At 34.5% G+C, this 16,367-nt stretch overlaps 1 protein-coding gene across 4 annotated transcripts in view; it reads left to right on the top strand.

The window, feature by feature from the left end:
• The window catches only part of LOC732931 (calcyphosphine), a 57,169-nt gene extending 41,638 nt beyond the window's left edge, over nt 1–15,531 (top strand). For 2 of the 4 annotated variants that reach the window (XM_012695261.4, XM_012695263.4), the window contains exons 3-8: nt 9,654–9,807; nt 10,046–10,142; nt 10,574–10,654; nt 11,281–11,405; nt 12,004–12,088; nt 15,207–15,529. In XM_012695261.4, coding sequence (XP_012550715.1) covers nt 9,654–9,807; nt 10,046–10,142; nt 10,574–10,654; nt 11,281–11,405; nt 12,004–12,088; nt 15,207–15,308 — 644 coding nt within the window. In that variant the 3' untranslated portion in view covers nt 15,309–15,529. 4 annotated transcript variants of the gene reach the window in all.
• The last annotated feature ends 836 nt before the right edge of the window (nt 15,532–16,367 follow it).

Raw genomic sequence — 16,367 nt, forward strand, 5'->3', positions numbered from 1 at the left:
GAGGTCTTTAGGTGCGGGTGGGTACCACCACCCTGCCTATTTCTGCCGTGAAGCAGTAATGCGTTTCGGTTTGAAGGGTGGGGCAGCCGTTGTAACTATACTTGAGACCTTAGAACTTATATCTCAAGGTGGGTGGCGCATTTACGTTGTAGATGTCTATGGGCTCCAGTAACCACTTAACATCAGGTGGGCTGTGAGCTCGTCCACCCATCTAAGCAATAAAAAAAAAAAAACTTTCACATTAAACACCTCTCGTTTTCATTAACAGTTTTAGATGAAAATGTGTTTTTATGTAGGACATTATAAGAAGAACATTAAAATTAGGTACTTATTGTATTTATAATTTTGCGTGTTAATTACTAAGGGTGGGTGTGAACTAGTCGCCGGTAACACGAATAACAATATGTACATAAAATACTGCATGATATCATTCGATAGGTGCGTGAGGTAACGGCCTGGAATAAAACGAGTCAAAGTATGAATTTCCGTTCTAATTGAATGGTCACTTTGAATTAAAGATAACGCTGCATGGTTCAAGATTACTGATATTTTTAACAGTTACAGTTAGAACTAAATAAAGCTACTTTTACGGCTTTATAACATGTGAATATTGTCATGGACGACTCGTCGGATACCACGAAAGCTAAAAAATATGTATTGGCAACGTTGAAAATACAAAAAAAAACACAAAATTAAAATCACTAGTGGTCCCCCGTAGTCCAAATTCGACTTCATTTAATTGAAATTTTAAGTTTTTACACTATTATGATTCTATTGTCAAATTCTATAATCACAGATTTCGCCAAGATTATGTACACTTTAGGCAAATATGAACAAAGACAAACAACATTTAATATACTCTCAATTTGACCACAGATTGACTATAAGCAATAGAAACGTTTGACAGTAAACAAATAGTATGCATGCGTGTGTGTGTGTGTGTCAAATACATGGTAGTGTGTGTAATGTTTTTTTAAATTGATTTATTGTATTTTTATGCATAATTTAAAAAAATATTAACATTCTGCACTCTCCTTCTCTATATTCTCTATAAGTGTGGGAAATTTCTTACTGCTCCGTCCGCCCAATTTTCGTAAAAAGGGGTACAAAGTTTTTGCTTCACGTATTAATATATAGATAAAAGTAATTTAGCGAAAAATTAAATAATTTCGTTTGATTTTTCTTAAGTTCAGTAATCACATTACCTAATAATGAAGACCGCAATGATTTCATGACGCTAAAAATGCAGTAATGAGCATGCCGACACTGTTAATGGTCTCGGCCTGTCACTTTAACCTTTGATTGTGAATGCAAATGTAACGTTCAAATATGTACTATAATTATCTCATGAGGCGTTTGTTTTCCTTATTACGATCTACTTTTGAATTTCGAGACATATTATTATAATGATCTGTTAAGAGTCCATACATTTTCTCTTCCTCCTTAACCCGTGTCCACCTAATGATGAGTGTAGGTCTCTTCAAATGCACTCCATTCTATTCGGTCTCTTGCCTTTCGCATCTAGTTCTTACCAGTTATTTTGACCAGTCGATCCACCTCATTGGTTGTATCCATACCTTATACTATAATGGTAATTGTCGTATTGAGTACTGGTGATTTTTGGAGCGAACGAAGTCAACGTTTGCTTATAACTAAAAAGTTACACGCCTTTTAGGCCATTCGTGCAATGCTCTTGAGACTTCGATCCATGACTCAAGTAGGACCACGGCGCTCTTGCTGCTTGCTGTCTGTACCCACCCAACCAGCGAGTGGGTCGTAAAATTCATAAACCACAGTTAAAATATTCGAAAGTCTGTTAAATTCACATTTTTTTTAAATAAGAAAAGATTCAGTATCAAAGAAATGAAACAATTTTTATTGTGGATTCAATAGGTAAACGGTCCTTGACTGGTTGGTATACATGTGTACAAAAGGGCGAAGTTAATTAATCAAGTACGTATAGCGAAATGAGGTCGAGCTCTACTTTTGATCATGTACATACGACAACGGAATTTTTATATTCAGTTCAAATAGAGTTTAATAGCGACTCGGTTCGTTTATACGACTAGCCGTACTCGCCTGCTTCGCTGCGCATTTAAAATTAACATTATTATTAGGGAGTCCAACGCTCATATAAATATTAGCCTATCCATTAAGTACATGTATTTTCGACATGAATACCAAGTTTCAAGCCAATCGGATGCATGGTTCATTAGTTATAACAGAACATCCGTAAAAACCACTGTGTCACGCCAAACCATTTATATATTAATCTAATATATAAAATTCTCGTGTCACAGTTTTCGTTGCCATACTCCTCCGAAACGGCTTGACCGATTTTGATGAAATTTTTTGTGCTTATCCAGTATCTATGAGAATCAGCCAACATCTATTTTTCATCCCCCTAAATGTTAAGGGTGGTCCACCCCTAAATTTTATTTTTTATTTTTTAGACAAAAATTTTGGTTTTTATTTTTTTATGATACAGCATACAAAAATACATACAACCCTAAATTTTCATCCCTCAACCCTTATTTTTTATTTGCTAATTAAAAACTTTAAATTTTTTTGCAAGAATGTTGTTTTTATTTTGTCATGACTTAGAATAAAAAAATTCATATTACTCTGAAATTTTCACCCCTCTACGATCAACCCCTATTTTTTATTTGTTAATTATAAACTTTAATTTTTTTGGCAAGATTTTCATTTTTATTTTTATTTTGTCATGAATTAAAATAAAAAATCTGATGTTACTCTCAATTTTTCATCCCTCTATGAACAACCCCTATTTTTTATTTGTTAATTATAAACTTTAATTTTTTTGGCAAGTTTTTTATTTTGTTTTGTCATGACTTAAAATAAAAAAAATCATATTACTCTCAATTTTCACTCTTATACAATCAACCCCTATTTTTCCATCCCGATTAAGATTTTTTTTATTCTATGCACAGATCTGCAATAAGTTTGCAAGATGGCAATCAAATATTATAATTGTAGTACGATAAATTCTTATTCAGAGTTTATAATTTCAAGTTCTTCAAATATGATTTTTTTTAAATTCAATTAGATCTCCCGCCCTCGCCGGTCGACTACTGATCAACTATCAATCGATCAGCTATGCCCGCCAGGTGTCACCACTCATCCAGCAAACATCACGCAGTAGGGATGAGGACGAAGCCGGTCTCCTGTCTTACTTACTCACTATACATCATAGATTTATACACTTAATATATTTAAGAGCTATATACACAATACTATACATTTTTCAGCCATGTTTTTTTGGTTTTATTTGTGTATCAATAGTATGTTCAGTAGATCTGAGAATCGGCTACTATCTATTTTTCATACCCCTAAGTGAAAAGGGTTGTCCACCCCAAACATTTACTTTTTATTTTAATTTTTTGGATATTTTCTTTTTGTTTATAATGAGGTATTATGTGGTTAAATGAGGTTTTTTTTATACAGTAGAATTTCTCTAGAAATCTTATTTAAGGCAACACAACGTTTGCCGGGTCAGCTAGTATAGAGTATAGATATTAGTAATCTTGACTGTTGTATCGATTGAAAACTTTTCAAATTTCTACACCTACATCGAATGATACTACTATAATTGGGTGCCATTGGTGCCAATTGTAAACCCCAAGGTACTCTAAGTAGATACTCTAGCCCCATCCAATAATCTTACTCTTTGGCCCCACCTGTCTTGGTGTAACTAGAAAGGCCTCTGGGCTCCCAATAAAAAAAGATACCAATTAAAAACTCTCGAGTTTGAGCTCAATAAGCTTACCATAAAGAGTAGGTGCCGTAATGAGTAGAGTGTTATTCATTTTACCTTATACTCTAAAATTAGGGGGAGGGTCATCACTAAACCTCCGCACTAAACGCTTCACTTTCCCCCCTTTGCCTTTCCATGAGTTCTGTCTCATGCGAGGTTTGGATGCTGGTTGTTGAGCGATAGGAGGTTTTAGTCGGTTCAACTCCGACATGCCCCGCCCTCCATCCCCAGTGGAGGGCGGAAGTACGGCGATTTCCTCCTGACCAAAAAAAAAAAAACTAATATTATATTGCTTTAAATTAAATCGATATCAACTCAAGACTAAATGTTATCGTGTCAGGAATAAACAGCACTAGACGTGGTCTATCATATACCGCGATAGGTTTGTTGAATTCAGTAAATAGTTAGTGAAGCCATTTGAGTTTAGTGAAAGTTGAAAAACACCTGGAGTCATAGATATGTTAGTTAAATGATACTCGCAATAGAAATGCATCTGTTACTTGTCGGGTATCTTGTAGGCTCACGTACTTATTCTTGTGACATTATTTTATCTTCAGCTTAATACATATAATACTCACAGGTCCAATTTGATTTGGTCTTCCATTTTGTGTGAAAGTCTGACGAAGAATTTACGCTATGGTTAATTACGGTATCTAGGGCCGTTAACTCTTTATTATACATTTTAAAGAGTATAAAATTCCATGCATACTGTGATAATTCATACATACTAGCGAATTTTAATATATAAAAACCAATAGTCCCTTAATTCGACATAAGTATTTTCCAATAGGTTGTTATGATGTTTTATTAAAAGTCACATTGTTCTTAAACAATAGGCAGTTAGTTATTAAAGACGTACCCATTTCCTCTTTAAGCTCTATTAAATACAGTTACGTCTTTTTGAAACACAACTTTATTTATTATTTTAGTTGTCTCTAAAACATTATAACATTATATCTGTATAATAGGTATATTTACGAAGTTTAATAGGATAGCGAATTAAGTACGACCTACGCAGTTCTGACGAATCAACAGTAAAAAATTAAATAATATATATAATATCGTGACACTTCATTTGATTGAAAAAAAGGATTATTTTAGTTTAATATTATTATAGTAACTGTCGAACTTGCGACCCTACAGAGTTTCGCAGTCACCGTCCTCGCCGAACCCGTCGCTTGCGACGAAGTGCTCGACGAGTAAATTAACCCATAGACACAGGCAACAGCTTACTGATTTTCTCGCCGGATCTTCTTAGTGGGTCTCGTTTCCGATCCGGTGGTAGATTCTGCGAAGCATTGCTCTTGCTAGGGCCAGTGTTAGGAACACTTCCGGTTTGAGCCCCGCGAGCTCACTTACTTACTAGTTCGGTGAATTTAGAATAACCCCTCGAGGTTACTAGAATAGGGAGGAAAAAAAAACAGTTGATTATGAAGGATTTACCGCATGTTCCTATTTCACTTTGTTATCTTTAAAATAATTTAAGTTTGGTATTGCTATGGCGTCAAAATTTACAAACGCACCTACCCCTACACCTACACCTACACCTACCACTTTTGTGGAGGAAGGAGGAAACAGTTTTTTTTTAAGTGTCTTATTACAAATGACAATAAATATCAGTGTTGTCGCAAATTGGACCAACGTACTAAGTATTTGCTTGTGTGTTCACATATTCAATTAATTACAAATTTTGGGGCTTAAACTTATTACAATTAATGAGTATTTTATTTGGCTAGCTAAATGTCAGCGAAGAGGCAGCCAAATAAAGAAATATGGGCATTGAAGAATCTCCTTAGCTTGTAAGTTATCTACAGAGGATTACTTTTCTCTAGGCTCCGGTAGACACCTAATACCAGTCGATCACTTTTGGTCAGCTAATTAAAAACAAATTACATCTGCAATAATGGATAGAATAGAACAGAGATTAATTTACTATGTACCTAGTACATAACTCGGTAGCTATTGTAACTAATTTATGTAATTAAAACACTGGATTTGACAGCTATGCGGGGGGCCATTTGTTGCCAGATGGAGGGATTTGTTGTAATTCGGGGTTTTTTTCGCCTCTAGGTAGAACTTTGAGGTGTAAATGTTTTGAGGGATGTGTTGATAACTATAAAAATCACGTTTTTCGTCCTTTTTTGTCCTTTTAGGCGTAAAACTTATAACTTAAATTAATGACGTGTAAATAATCTACCTGAGTAAATTATAATTAATCGAACTGGCAAGCATCACATAAGTGCAAAACAAAAAGCTCTAGTGACCTACCTGCGGAGATGGTTCCTTAAAATCATTTTTGTTAACGAATTCATGTCTGTTCATAAATTTTTGGGCGATTAACTCTGGTACATTCTTCTACATGATGAGTGGCAAATGACATTTGAACTTGCCTGCTTACTAATTATTGTTAATAAAATAAATCTGCCTCTACTTTTCCTTAAATTTTATTCAATAAACGACATTATTTTCTTATGTCGATCAATAGAATATGTCTATGACGTCTATAATTTTTAACAGTTTTTTTTTCTTGTCATCTGATCAATTAACAGCTTCTTGAGAGAAAACATGGCTGACCCCTTTAAATGTTTCAATGAAGCCATTTTTCCAATATATTATTTTAAAAATAATCTAATGACATGTGCAGGCATTATTTTCTTTTAAAAGATTGCCTTTCTGTTGTTATTTTCTTTTTAATACATTCATAGGTAAAATAGAGTCTGCTATTGAAAACAATAGTGCAACAGATTTGAATATTGGTATACAAGGGCGTGATGATAAGTAACTAGCCTAACAATAAAACACTTAACTTTTCGTGATAAAATTAATTTTATTTTTCGACATAGTCTCCGTGAACCTCTACGCACTTATTCCATCTTCCTTCTAAAGCAGTAATGCCTTCCATAAAATGATATCTTTCGAGGCCCGCAAAATACTCCTCTACAGCAGCTATGACTTAATCATTTGTGGCAAATTTCTGTCCGCCCAAAAAAGTTTTGAGCTTAGGGAATAAGTGGAAGTCTGATGGCGCTAGATCAGGCGAATAAGGTGGGTGGGGCAGCAAATCACACTTCAATTCGTTGATTTTTGCCATAGCTTTAACACATGTGTGAACCTTAGCGTTGTCTTGGCGGAAGATGATTTTTTTTTCGCCAAACCTGGTCGTTTTTGCTGAATACACTGATGACAATTATCTAGAAGATTAGCGTAGTATTCTCCATTAATCATTTGACCTTTAGGAAGGTAATCTATCATCAAGATCCCATCTGCATCCCAAAAGACGGAAGCCATCACTTTTTCAGCCGACTTTACAGCCGTGGCTTTTTTGGAGCCGGGCACCGCGATTGCGTCCGCTGTTTTGATTGAATTTTTGATTCTGGCGTGTAATAAATAATGAACTCATGTTTCATATGTTGTTACAAATCGACGTAAAAAATCGGCTTTAATACTCTGAAACGGTCCAGACATTCTTTTGAGTTTTGCACCCGAATCCTTTTTTGATCGTGCGTAAGCAATCGCGGCACCCAACGGGCCGATGACTTTTTCATATTTAATTCCTCACTTAGGATATGATGTACCCGTTCTTTTGAGATACCTGTAGTGTTAGCTGTTTCAGATAACTTCAATCGTCGATCTGTTAAAACTATATTATGTTCTTTCATGACCATTTCCGGAGTCGTGACACTTTTTGGACGTCTGGGGCGAGCTTCATCTTGGACACATGTACGACCGCGCTTAAACTCAGCCACCCAGTTTTTTACTGTGGCATAAGAAGGAGCACATTCACCCAAAACATTCTTTAACTCGTCTTATATATCTTTCCCCTTCATGCCCTTCATATGAAGAAACTTTATTACCGCTCTTTGTTCAATTTTATCCATTTTGAAAACACTTGACGAAATATATTTTCAAATGAAAAAAAATCAATAAAATTTTCACGCCACCATATTCAAATTTAGAACACTGGTGGCCAGAGATACGAATATAAAAATGACATATATTTTTTTTTAATTTTAACTTTCTAAGTAGTAGAGCTACGAATAGTAGAGGCTAGTTACTTATCATCCCGCCCTCGTAGAACAAGTCTTAGCTGCTAGTTGTGTTTGTATCCCGGTATACACTATTTTTATTATTGGACCTGAATTAAAGGTTCATCATCTAATTTAAAAGTTGTACAAGTTTTTTGAAGTGAAAACTTCTTTAGAATCGTTGTGATTTCAAACCGGATGCAACGGAAAAAACGACAGGTAAGAGACACAAATACAAAAATGTGTAGGATGAAGCCAGCAAAGAATGAGACAGAAATATACATACTATTTAATACAGCGCCATCTGTGAGATTTTTTAATACTAACGTGTGTATGAAAGCTCTTGTAGTGAATTTTAATTTAGGATTATACGTGAAATTAAAATATCAATTCACAGAGGGCGCTACCTTACAATTATTTACTAATGACAAAATTTTACATATACTTAAGACGTTTAGGATAATTGTATTTTAATTTTGGAAGGTTTCACTTCTACCACGTGTGAATTGCACACATGTTTTTTTCGAAGTGAAGTTTCTTTAGCCGCGTTGAGAGTAAAATTTAAATCGCGACAGATTCGTTAGAGCTAGAGAGAAATGATACAATTTAGGAAGGGCGAGAGTGAGAAAATAGACCGAGCGTCTCGCGAACCACTCGATCATGGAGAGAGGAAGAGAACAATGTGAGCTAGGTCATTTCTCTTATAACCACAACATTCCCTCCATTATTACAAGAGAAATTTGAATTAAGGATGATAAATAAAGAAAGCCACAATACTATATACCGCAAAAGAAGTTCACTTCTTTCACGTGCACTAAGTTTTTTTTAATTGTCCTTGTAAGCAAATGAGCATACGGCCCTACCTAACGTTGAGTCGTTACCGTCACTCATCGATGTGAGCAATGCTAGGGGCAGAGCCAACCCGCTACTTAACTACAAGTAACGTATTTTTTTGGTTAAAAAGAGGGAAACATATTTTCAGCGTTCATATTTTGTTGACATCGAAATATGTGTCTAAAAACTCTCCAAATGATTATATTTAAATATTCTGAAGGCCGTCTCCGAAATGCCTTTTATTTATAGGGATTTCGGTTAAGATTAGGCAGGGAATTTACAAAGCGGTCTGGCAACTCTGTTTCTGTTGTTCTGTTTTAGTTTGTCATCACGTCCATATCTAGTGAGACGTATCGGTTATTTATAAGCTGAATTGAAATAATGATATCCTAACAAAGTTTTAGAAGAGATTATTATTAAAACTGATTAATCTAATGGTTGTAACGTGATTTTAAATAGTAAAAATGTATTTAGGAAAACCGAAAACATCTTCCAACAGTGAGTATATTGTTATCAACTTTAAACTAACTTCAAAATTCGAGTCGTTATTTGAGAGATGAAATTTAAAAGAACTGCAATAATAATTTTTGTTTAATCGTTTTAAAACAAAAATAAAAAACAAAATCATGAATTTCATTATGTCATTAATTTAGATATGAGATGGCTAAGAAACTGCGGAAATAAAATACCAACAATCACTTTTCATTGAATATAGTAGTGCTAACCGGCATCTTAAATTGTGTTGTTAAATTGTGTAATAAACATAATCCGATAACTGCGCGTCTATAAAATATTACACCACGTTTTGACATTAGCTCTTCTATTCACCAGTTTCAAAAACTGCTTACTTATTAAAAAAAAGAATTTACATTTGTAACAACTGTACAATCCGTAACAATATTAATGTGTAAACCCTTTGACAAACTTAAACATAAAATGTAATACAAATGTGATAGAATATAAAACAGAAACTAAAACTCTGAAATTGCCTTAATTCTTTTAACAAAATAATTTTTCAGTTGCGTGGCACAGACCGATGTCTGCTGGTTCCGTCCAGGAGGAAGAGCTGATGCAAAAGAGTGCTCGTGCTATGACACAAGCTACTGATCCTCTGGAGAAACTGCGCTTGCTTTGCTTGTCCCGAGGTGCTTCAGGGATCTTGGGACTTGGAAGGTATGTCTAAAATTAATGTCATATTTGTGTAAGTGCTTACTACTAATCATTAATGAAATAGTTATATATGAGAGAGCTGATAAAAAAAATCTTAAAATTTACTATCACACATTGTTTCATATTTTCCTTTTATTGCACATAATCTTATACAAACTTCATTACAATAGTTTAATAATATTGTCAGTATAGATACTATTCATTCAAATGTAATTTACCCTTAAAAATTTAATGTATTCAGAATTTTCCGTCGCATGGATGATGATGGAAGTAAACTACTGAACAAAGAAGAATTCCTTTATGGCATCAAGGAAACAGGGCTGGAACTTAATAAAAGTGTAGGTATTTTATATTTTCAGTTTGCAGAGTATGATGGGTCACAGAAATAATTTAGATAACCTTTAAATTAAATCGAAAGTCAATAAAATGGTTGTGCAGTTATTGAAATGCAAGAATGCTTTGTGAGAGCAATAGGTAGGATTGTGGTAAGACATTATTTATTTGTGTGGGCCCAGAAAACTGAACTAATTGTCAAACTTGAGTGTAGTGAGCATAGTATCATTGTCAATGATTTTAAAAAATAAATTAATAGTAACTAAAGATGGTAGCGGTTAGATATCAATACTGATTAACATTTGACCTAAATCTCTAAGGGATTAGGGTTTGAATGTAACCATTGCTGCTTCTCATAATCAATATTTAAAGTTAGCCATTTCATCAGTTACCTCCTTCATAATGTAGATACATATGTTGAATTGTTTTGTTTCAGGAAGCCGAAGAACTCTTCAGTCAATTCGACACAGACAGTAGTGGCTCAATCAGTCTTGATGAATTCCTTATTAAAATCCGTGTAAGTTTCGTAAATACACACATACAGACACATTGTTCTACAAAACTACCTGCATATGCTTCAGTATGCTCACAAAAACTGTAAACTCTGTATTTGTGTTATGTGGTGGCGAAACAGTTTGCCAAAATTATATATATATATATATATTACTAGTTGACCTAGCAGACTTCGTAGTGCCTCAATGGAGAAATAAAAGAACTTAACTTTTGTATAAAATAAACTTAAAACAAACAAAATGAATCCGTCTGATGGGGGACACATCAAAGGGAAAACAAAATTGTTATTTTTATTTAATTCCGAGCATTTTCATATTTACCTTACCTACTATCTACCTTTTAAACCTTCTCTGGACTTCCACAAATAATTCAAGACCAAAATTAGCCAAACCGGTCCAACCGTTCTCGAGTTTTGGCAAGACTAACGAACAGCAATTCATTTATATATACATGCTGTAATAATATGTTTGCTTTGTGATCTTTAAAATGTTCCCGATTTATTTATCAATGAGTGAATTTCAATGAAGTTTACCATAGGTTGAGTGCAACATACTTCAATGTATTTTGTATAAATATTGTGAAAATCACAGTAAATTGTGTCCCATCACTAGTAATGTGCTTTACTTGTAGCCTCCCATGTCGGAATCGCGTCGTAACATTGTAGAACAAGCATTCAAGAAGCTTGACAAGACTGGTGACGGTGCAATCACAATTGATGACATTAAAGGTGTTTACTCTGTCGATTCTCAGACCAGGTGAGTCATGTGTACTTCAAAAACTTTTTTAATGTTCTAGGAAGAGTGACAGCTACATCTAGCTACATGTGACGTCATATCCTATTACGTGCTTAGAATTAGTGATTTTCAGTGAAAAAAGGTGGATTCTGTCTTTCTGAAGTATTCCTTCCGCTTCGGATTCTACATTTATAAAAGAGAACCAGTACATAACTATTGTATTAAATTCAAATTCAATTTAGAAAGTACTCCAGTTTGTGAAATATGTAGAAGGAATATGATATGAGTGAATATGACTATTATCAAAGCCGGCAATGTGACTTTTGGACAATTATTGGTAAATCAGAAAAACGAATTATTGACTTTGTCTTCCATTGGCAGTCACAAAACTCTTCTGATCGACATCTTAGATAAATAACAGGTTAAGTATTAACCTTTATTTAATGCAGGTTTTGAACCGTATTCTTTGAAGGAGACGATTATATTCAAATCAATCTGTATTGACATATCAATAACATTTTTTTGTCCAAATGCACAGATTGCCACCTTTGATAATAGACGACTCATATGAAGAAAAATAGAAACGTATGACTAACCGCGAACTGAATTCTTATTACAGATATAAGAGCGGCGAAGAAACTGAAGATGTAATAATGAAGAGGTTCCTCGCGAATTTTGAGTCCGATGGAACAGTCGATGGGAAGGTTTGTGAATAACATTAATTTATCTTTATATCGTTTGGATAACTGCAAATTGGCTCGGTGGTCTTGGCATTAAATAGTGGGTTTTAATGGTTATTTAAATAATTCGGAGCTATGGGCTCTGATATGCTTAACGAGTAAACGACTTAACAAAAATTTTTGTTTCAATTTGTAATTAATTTCAGACGCTTTTGTTAATGTATGTATGTGTATGCATTTTGTTGGCTACCATTTTGTGTTTGGGGTTGTTTGTAGCTGCTTACAGTAAACGTGTTTGGTTTGTTTTTTATTATATCTGTTCATTATGAATATTATTTACTATGGAACCCTACACTGCATAGTGTGACATTTACTTATTTATGGCTATTCGCAAAATAATATATAAATCTTGAATATAAAAATGAACTTAAAATGATTCTGTAGTGCAATTGTTAGCGCCTCTGACTGCTGAGCTGAGGGTCGTGGTTTGATTTCCATATCTGGCAAATATTCCACGTGATAAATAGGATTGTCTGCTCTTTGTCTTGGTGTTTAATGTGTATGTATGTATTATTTTTAACTAACCGTGACTATACTTGAGACCTTAGATCTTATATCTCAAGGTGGGTGGCGCATTTACGTCGTAGATGTCTATGGGCTCCAAGAACCACTTAGAACCAGGTGGGCTGTGAGCTCGTCCACCCAGCTAAGCAATAAATAAAAGGCAATAAAAAAAAAGCAATAAATACAGGTTCCCATGATACAGCGTATGCTAGTTTGGTCCAGGTGAACATGTCATTTACTCATGAGTTAATCATTATGATTCTTTTTCTCTTCATAATTCATCATCACAGACAATATGCAAAAGCTTAAGAAAAATTATTACCTTTATTTTTTTAAATTATAACTTTACATTGTAATTATCATTACCAGTATAGAAAGCGGCACGTAAGTTGGCAAGGTTTTGGTGTAGTGGGGGTATGTCGCGCATAGTGCACAAAGCAACAAAAAAAATTGTCACTTTTATTGCCCTCATATAATTTTATTTTATTTTATTAAATTTTTTATTTTCCATAATTTATTTTTAAGCATGTGTGCTTAGAAGAAACGTAAAGAAAAGAGAGGAATTCGTGAAGTGTATTAGGTGTTATAAATAAAATACAATTAAAAGAGTTAAGAAGTTTATTTAAAAAAATATACTTAATATTAAAAATTATGTGTCGCCGTCGTCACTATCGTTTTCTAATAGTGATACCCCTTGGATTAAATGTATGGTAGCACCTGAGCTGGTGGAAGGAGTTGGCTCCTCATCCTCGACATAACAAAGAGTCGCTGTCGTCACTGGCGTAAATAATAAGACGCTCAGCGACTGAATTGACTATATGGTCATCGGTATTTGGTCCTGGCATTGTAAACAAACTTAAAACAATAACACTCGTAACAAAAACTAAATTTAAAACAATAATAACAACTCGTAACAAAAACTCAATATAAACAAAGGGTACCTACAACTTTAGTAGGCGCATGTGTAACCGGGAGCGAACGGAACGTAGATGCGGTGCTGGAGGGGAGGGTCGACTAACGCACCAATCGCGCTCTCGGAACGGTGCTACGTCTTTCCCCGCGTCCCGCTCGACAACCAAAGAGACTTAAAAAACGACTTCTGCGCATCTAACGACTCTTGCCAAGTTATGTGCTGGGGACTATACCTTTTTTTTTTTTGGGGACTATACCTGCATTACTATGTCATAAATAAAAACTAGATAAATGTGCATTGTTCTTAAAGAACAATGGCAGCTTTCTATACAACATTTTACCTGATATTTATTTGAGGCGTCTTGAAACAAAAAAATACTAAAACGATAGGAATAACATAGCTTAACCTTAATCAGAAATATTTTTGGTATTAGAAAGTCACAAAAAAAAGATATCAACGTGTTTACTTTATAATTTGAGGTTATCTATCAATAAATAGATGTCTCTGATTTTTGTAGGCACGGACTATAACAAATTGAAAAAATAGGTAAACGATATGTATAAATAACAATTTTAGTTTCATTATCATAGATGAATCAAGGATACACCTCTAATAGTACTCGAGTAGATACCCTTAGCAATTGCAGAGCTACCTAGGTAGGTACATATACATATTATATAGTTTGTTCTTTCTTCTTTGTAAATATGTAAAAATGTGTGTCAGAGATAGGTACTTTTAACATTTTGAACGAATTAGTCACATATTTGCGACAAACGAAGGCTTGCAAAGCTAATTTACTAATTTAAAGTTTGGGTCATAAAAAATCGGAGCGATGAAGCGAGTATTTCGTTCTCTCTTCCACTAACGAGCCTTATGGACGGGCATAGTCATGCGCATTATGTCAGTTGTCATACTGTTAAAATCATTGTCATCTGCAGTGCTGCCATTACTATTACATATTATTATTTAGTTATTTGATTAGTACCTAATAATTGTAACAAAGGATAATTGATATTATTATTTTTATTTTAAATACTTTATGAATATTATTCATTATCAAAAAATATTGCTTTTTTGTGCCAATAGTATAAATGCCATCCTTTACAAATGTATTAAACCGGAAGTACACAAAAATCGAATTAAAAGCTTATTAAATTAACATTTTATCGTGGCTATCATCGTATAAAAAACGAGCAAATAAAATGATGAAGTTTCGTTTATGTCTTAATCTAAGACGCCTTTTAAAACATTCAGGTAAAAATTTGCCATTGTTCTTTAACAATATTCAATACTAATATTGCATTTATATATCCTGAGCAAAAACCCTTATTTTATCGTTTATCTTTTATGTTTTATGATATTACAATTTATATGACTATCAATATTTAATATTGAAGGTCGTGAATTGAGTAATAGGTAGGTTCAAGGCAAGGTATAATAGGTTCATTTTTTTCCTTCTTAATCCCTAAATACACAGATCCTCTTCGTTGCGTCAATAATCCTCAATGCTGAGGGTCGTGGCCTCCTCGAATAACTTCCTCCTGGATTATTCTGCGCCACCCCGGCCTATCCTTGGGTGTATGGAAACAATTTTCTTCCAGTTTGACAGATTTGTGTATGTTATTGATGCTTAACAATATACTAACGCGATTTTACCTTAAACAGGTTACTCTTGAAGAGTTCATGAACTACTACAGTGGCATCAGTGTCTCCATTGACAACGACTGCTATTTTGACCTAATGATGCGTCAGGCGTACAAGCTCTAAATTTAGCTTGACTCGAAACTTTACCTGTCTCGCTCTAACACTCACATCCACGCACCAAGGGCGAAGGAGACAGAAAAGTGAATGCACCGCCTGTATTTTCCAAACTAAAAATTTATTTCGTTTTTGTTCGTAATGAGTAAACTATTAAATTTAATTTGAAGCTATTTTATAGTTGTAAAATTTATTTCTTTTATTAATAAATGAAATGCTTTGATATGTGTTATTCGATTTTTATTTCATAGGTATCTATCAATCTACCAATCATCCAACTGATAAACAATAATGGTGTTAGATCCGGTGGTAGATCCAGCGAAGCACTGCTCATGCTATTGCTAATGTTAGCAAATCCTCCCAAGTTGAGACTGAGCTCACCTACCGATCCACAAATAACTGGGATAGCCCCATAAGCTTCCGGCGATTAGGGTAAAAAACAATTTTTTTTTATCCTAATAATAATTATATTGTGCAGCTAATCTATATATTTTTATTTACAAAATTTTAGGTTATTAAAAGGAATATCGTTGTTATAGCAAAAGGCGTTTTTATATTTACATCTAACAGCCTGGCCACGGGACATTCGCCTATGCGAATATTCGCGCGGTGCGAACGGCGAAGCGTCTAGCGACTAAAACAAGCGCATAGAAATGTACCTAACAAGCCACGCGCACCGGCGACCGGCGAAGCGACCGGCGAAATGTACCGAGCGAATCGCGCGATGCGGCGGGCGAGCAAAACAAATGCATGAATACGGACGGCGCGAGCCACGGAGTCGAGCGGTAGTCGCGGCGAATAGTGCAGTGATTAAATGAGTTTAGTTGTTTTCGCCGCGAAAAATTAACGCCGATATTTTTATATTTTTTATTTATTTTTTATTTTATATTTTTAAAGTCGTCGTGGCCTAACGGACGTCCGGTGCAATCGTGTTGAGCGATGCACCGGTGTTCGAATATCAGGCGGGTACCAATTTTTGTAATGAAATACGTACTCAACAACACTCAACGTTCACGATTGATTTCCACGGTGAAGGAATAACATCGTGTGATAAAAATGAAATCTTCA

Source organism: Bombyx mori, chromosome 22 (assembly GCF_030269925.1).
Source record: "Bombyx mori chromosome 22, ASM3026992v2".
In the NCBI taxonomy this organism is placed as follows: Eukaryota; Metazoa; Arthropoda; class Insecta; order Lepidoptera; family Bombycidae; genus Bombyx; species Bombyx mori.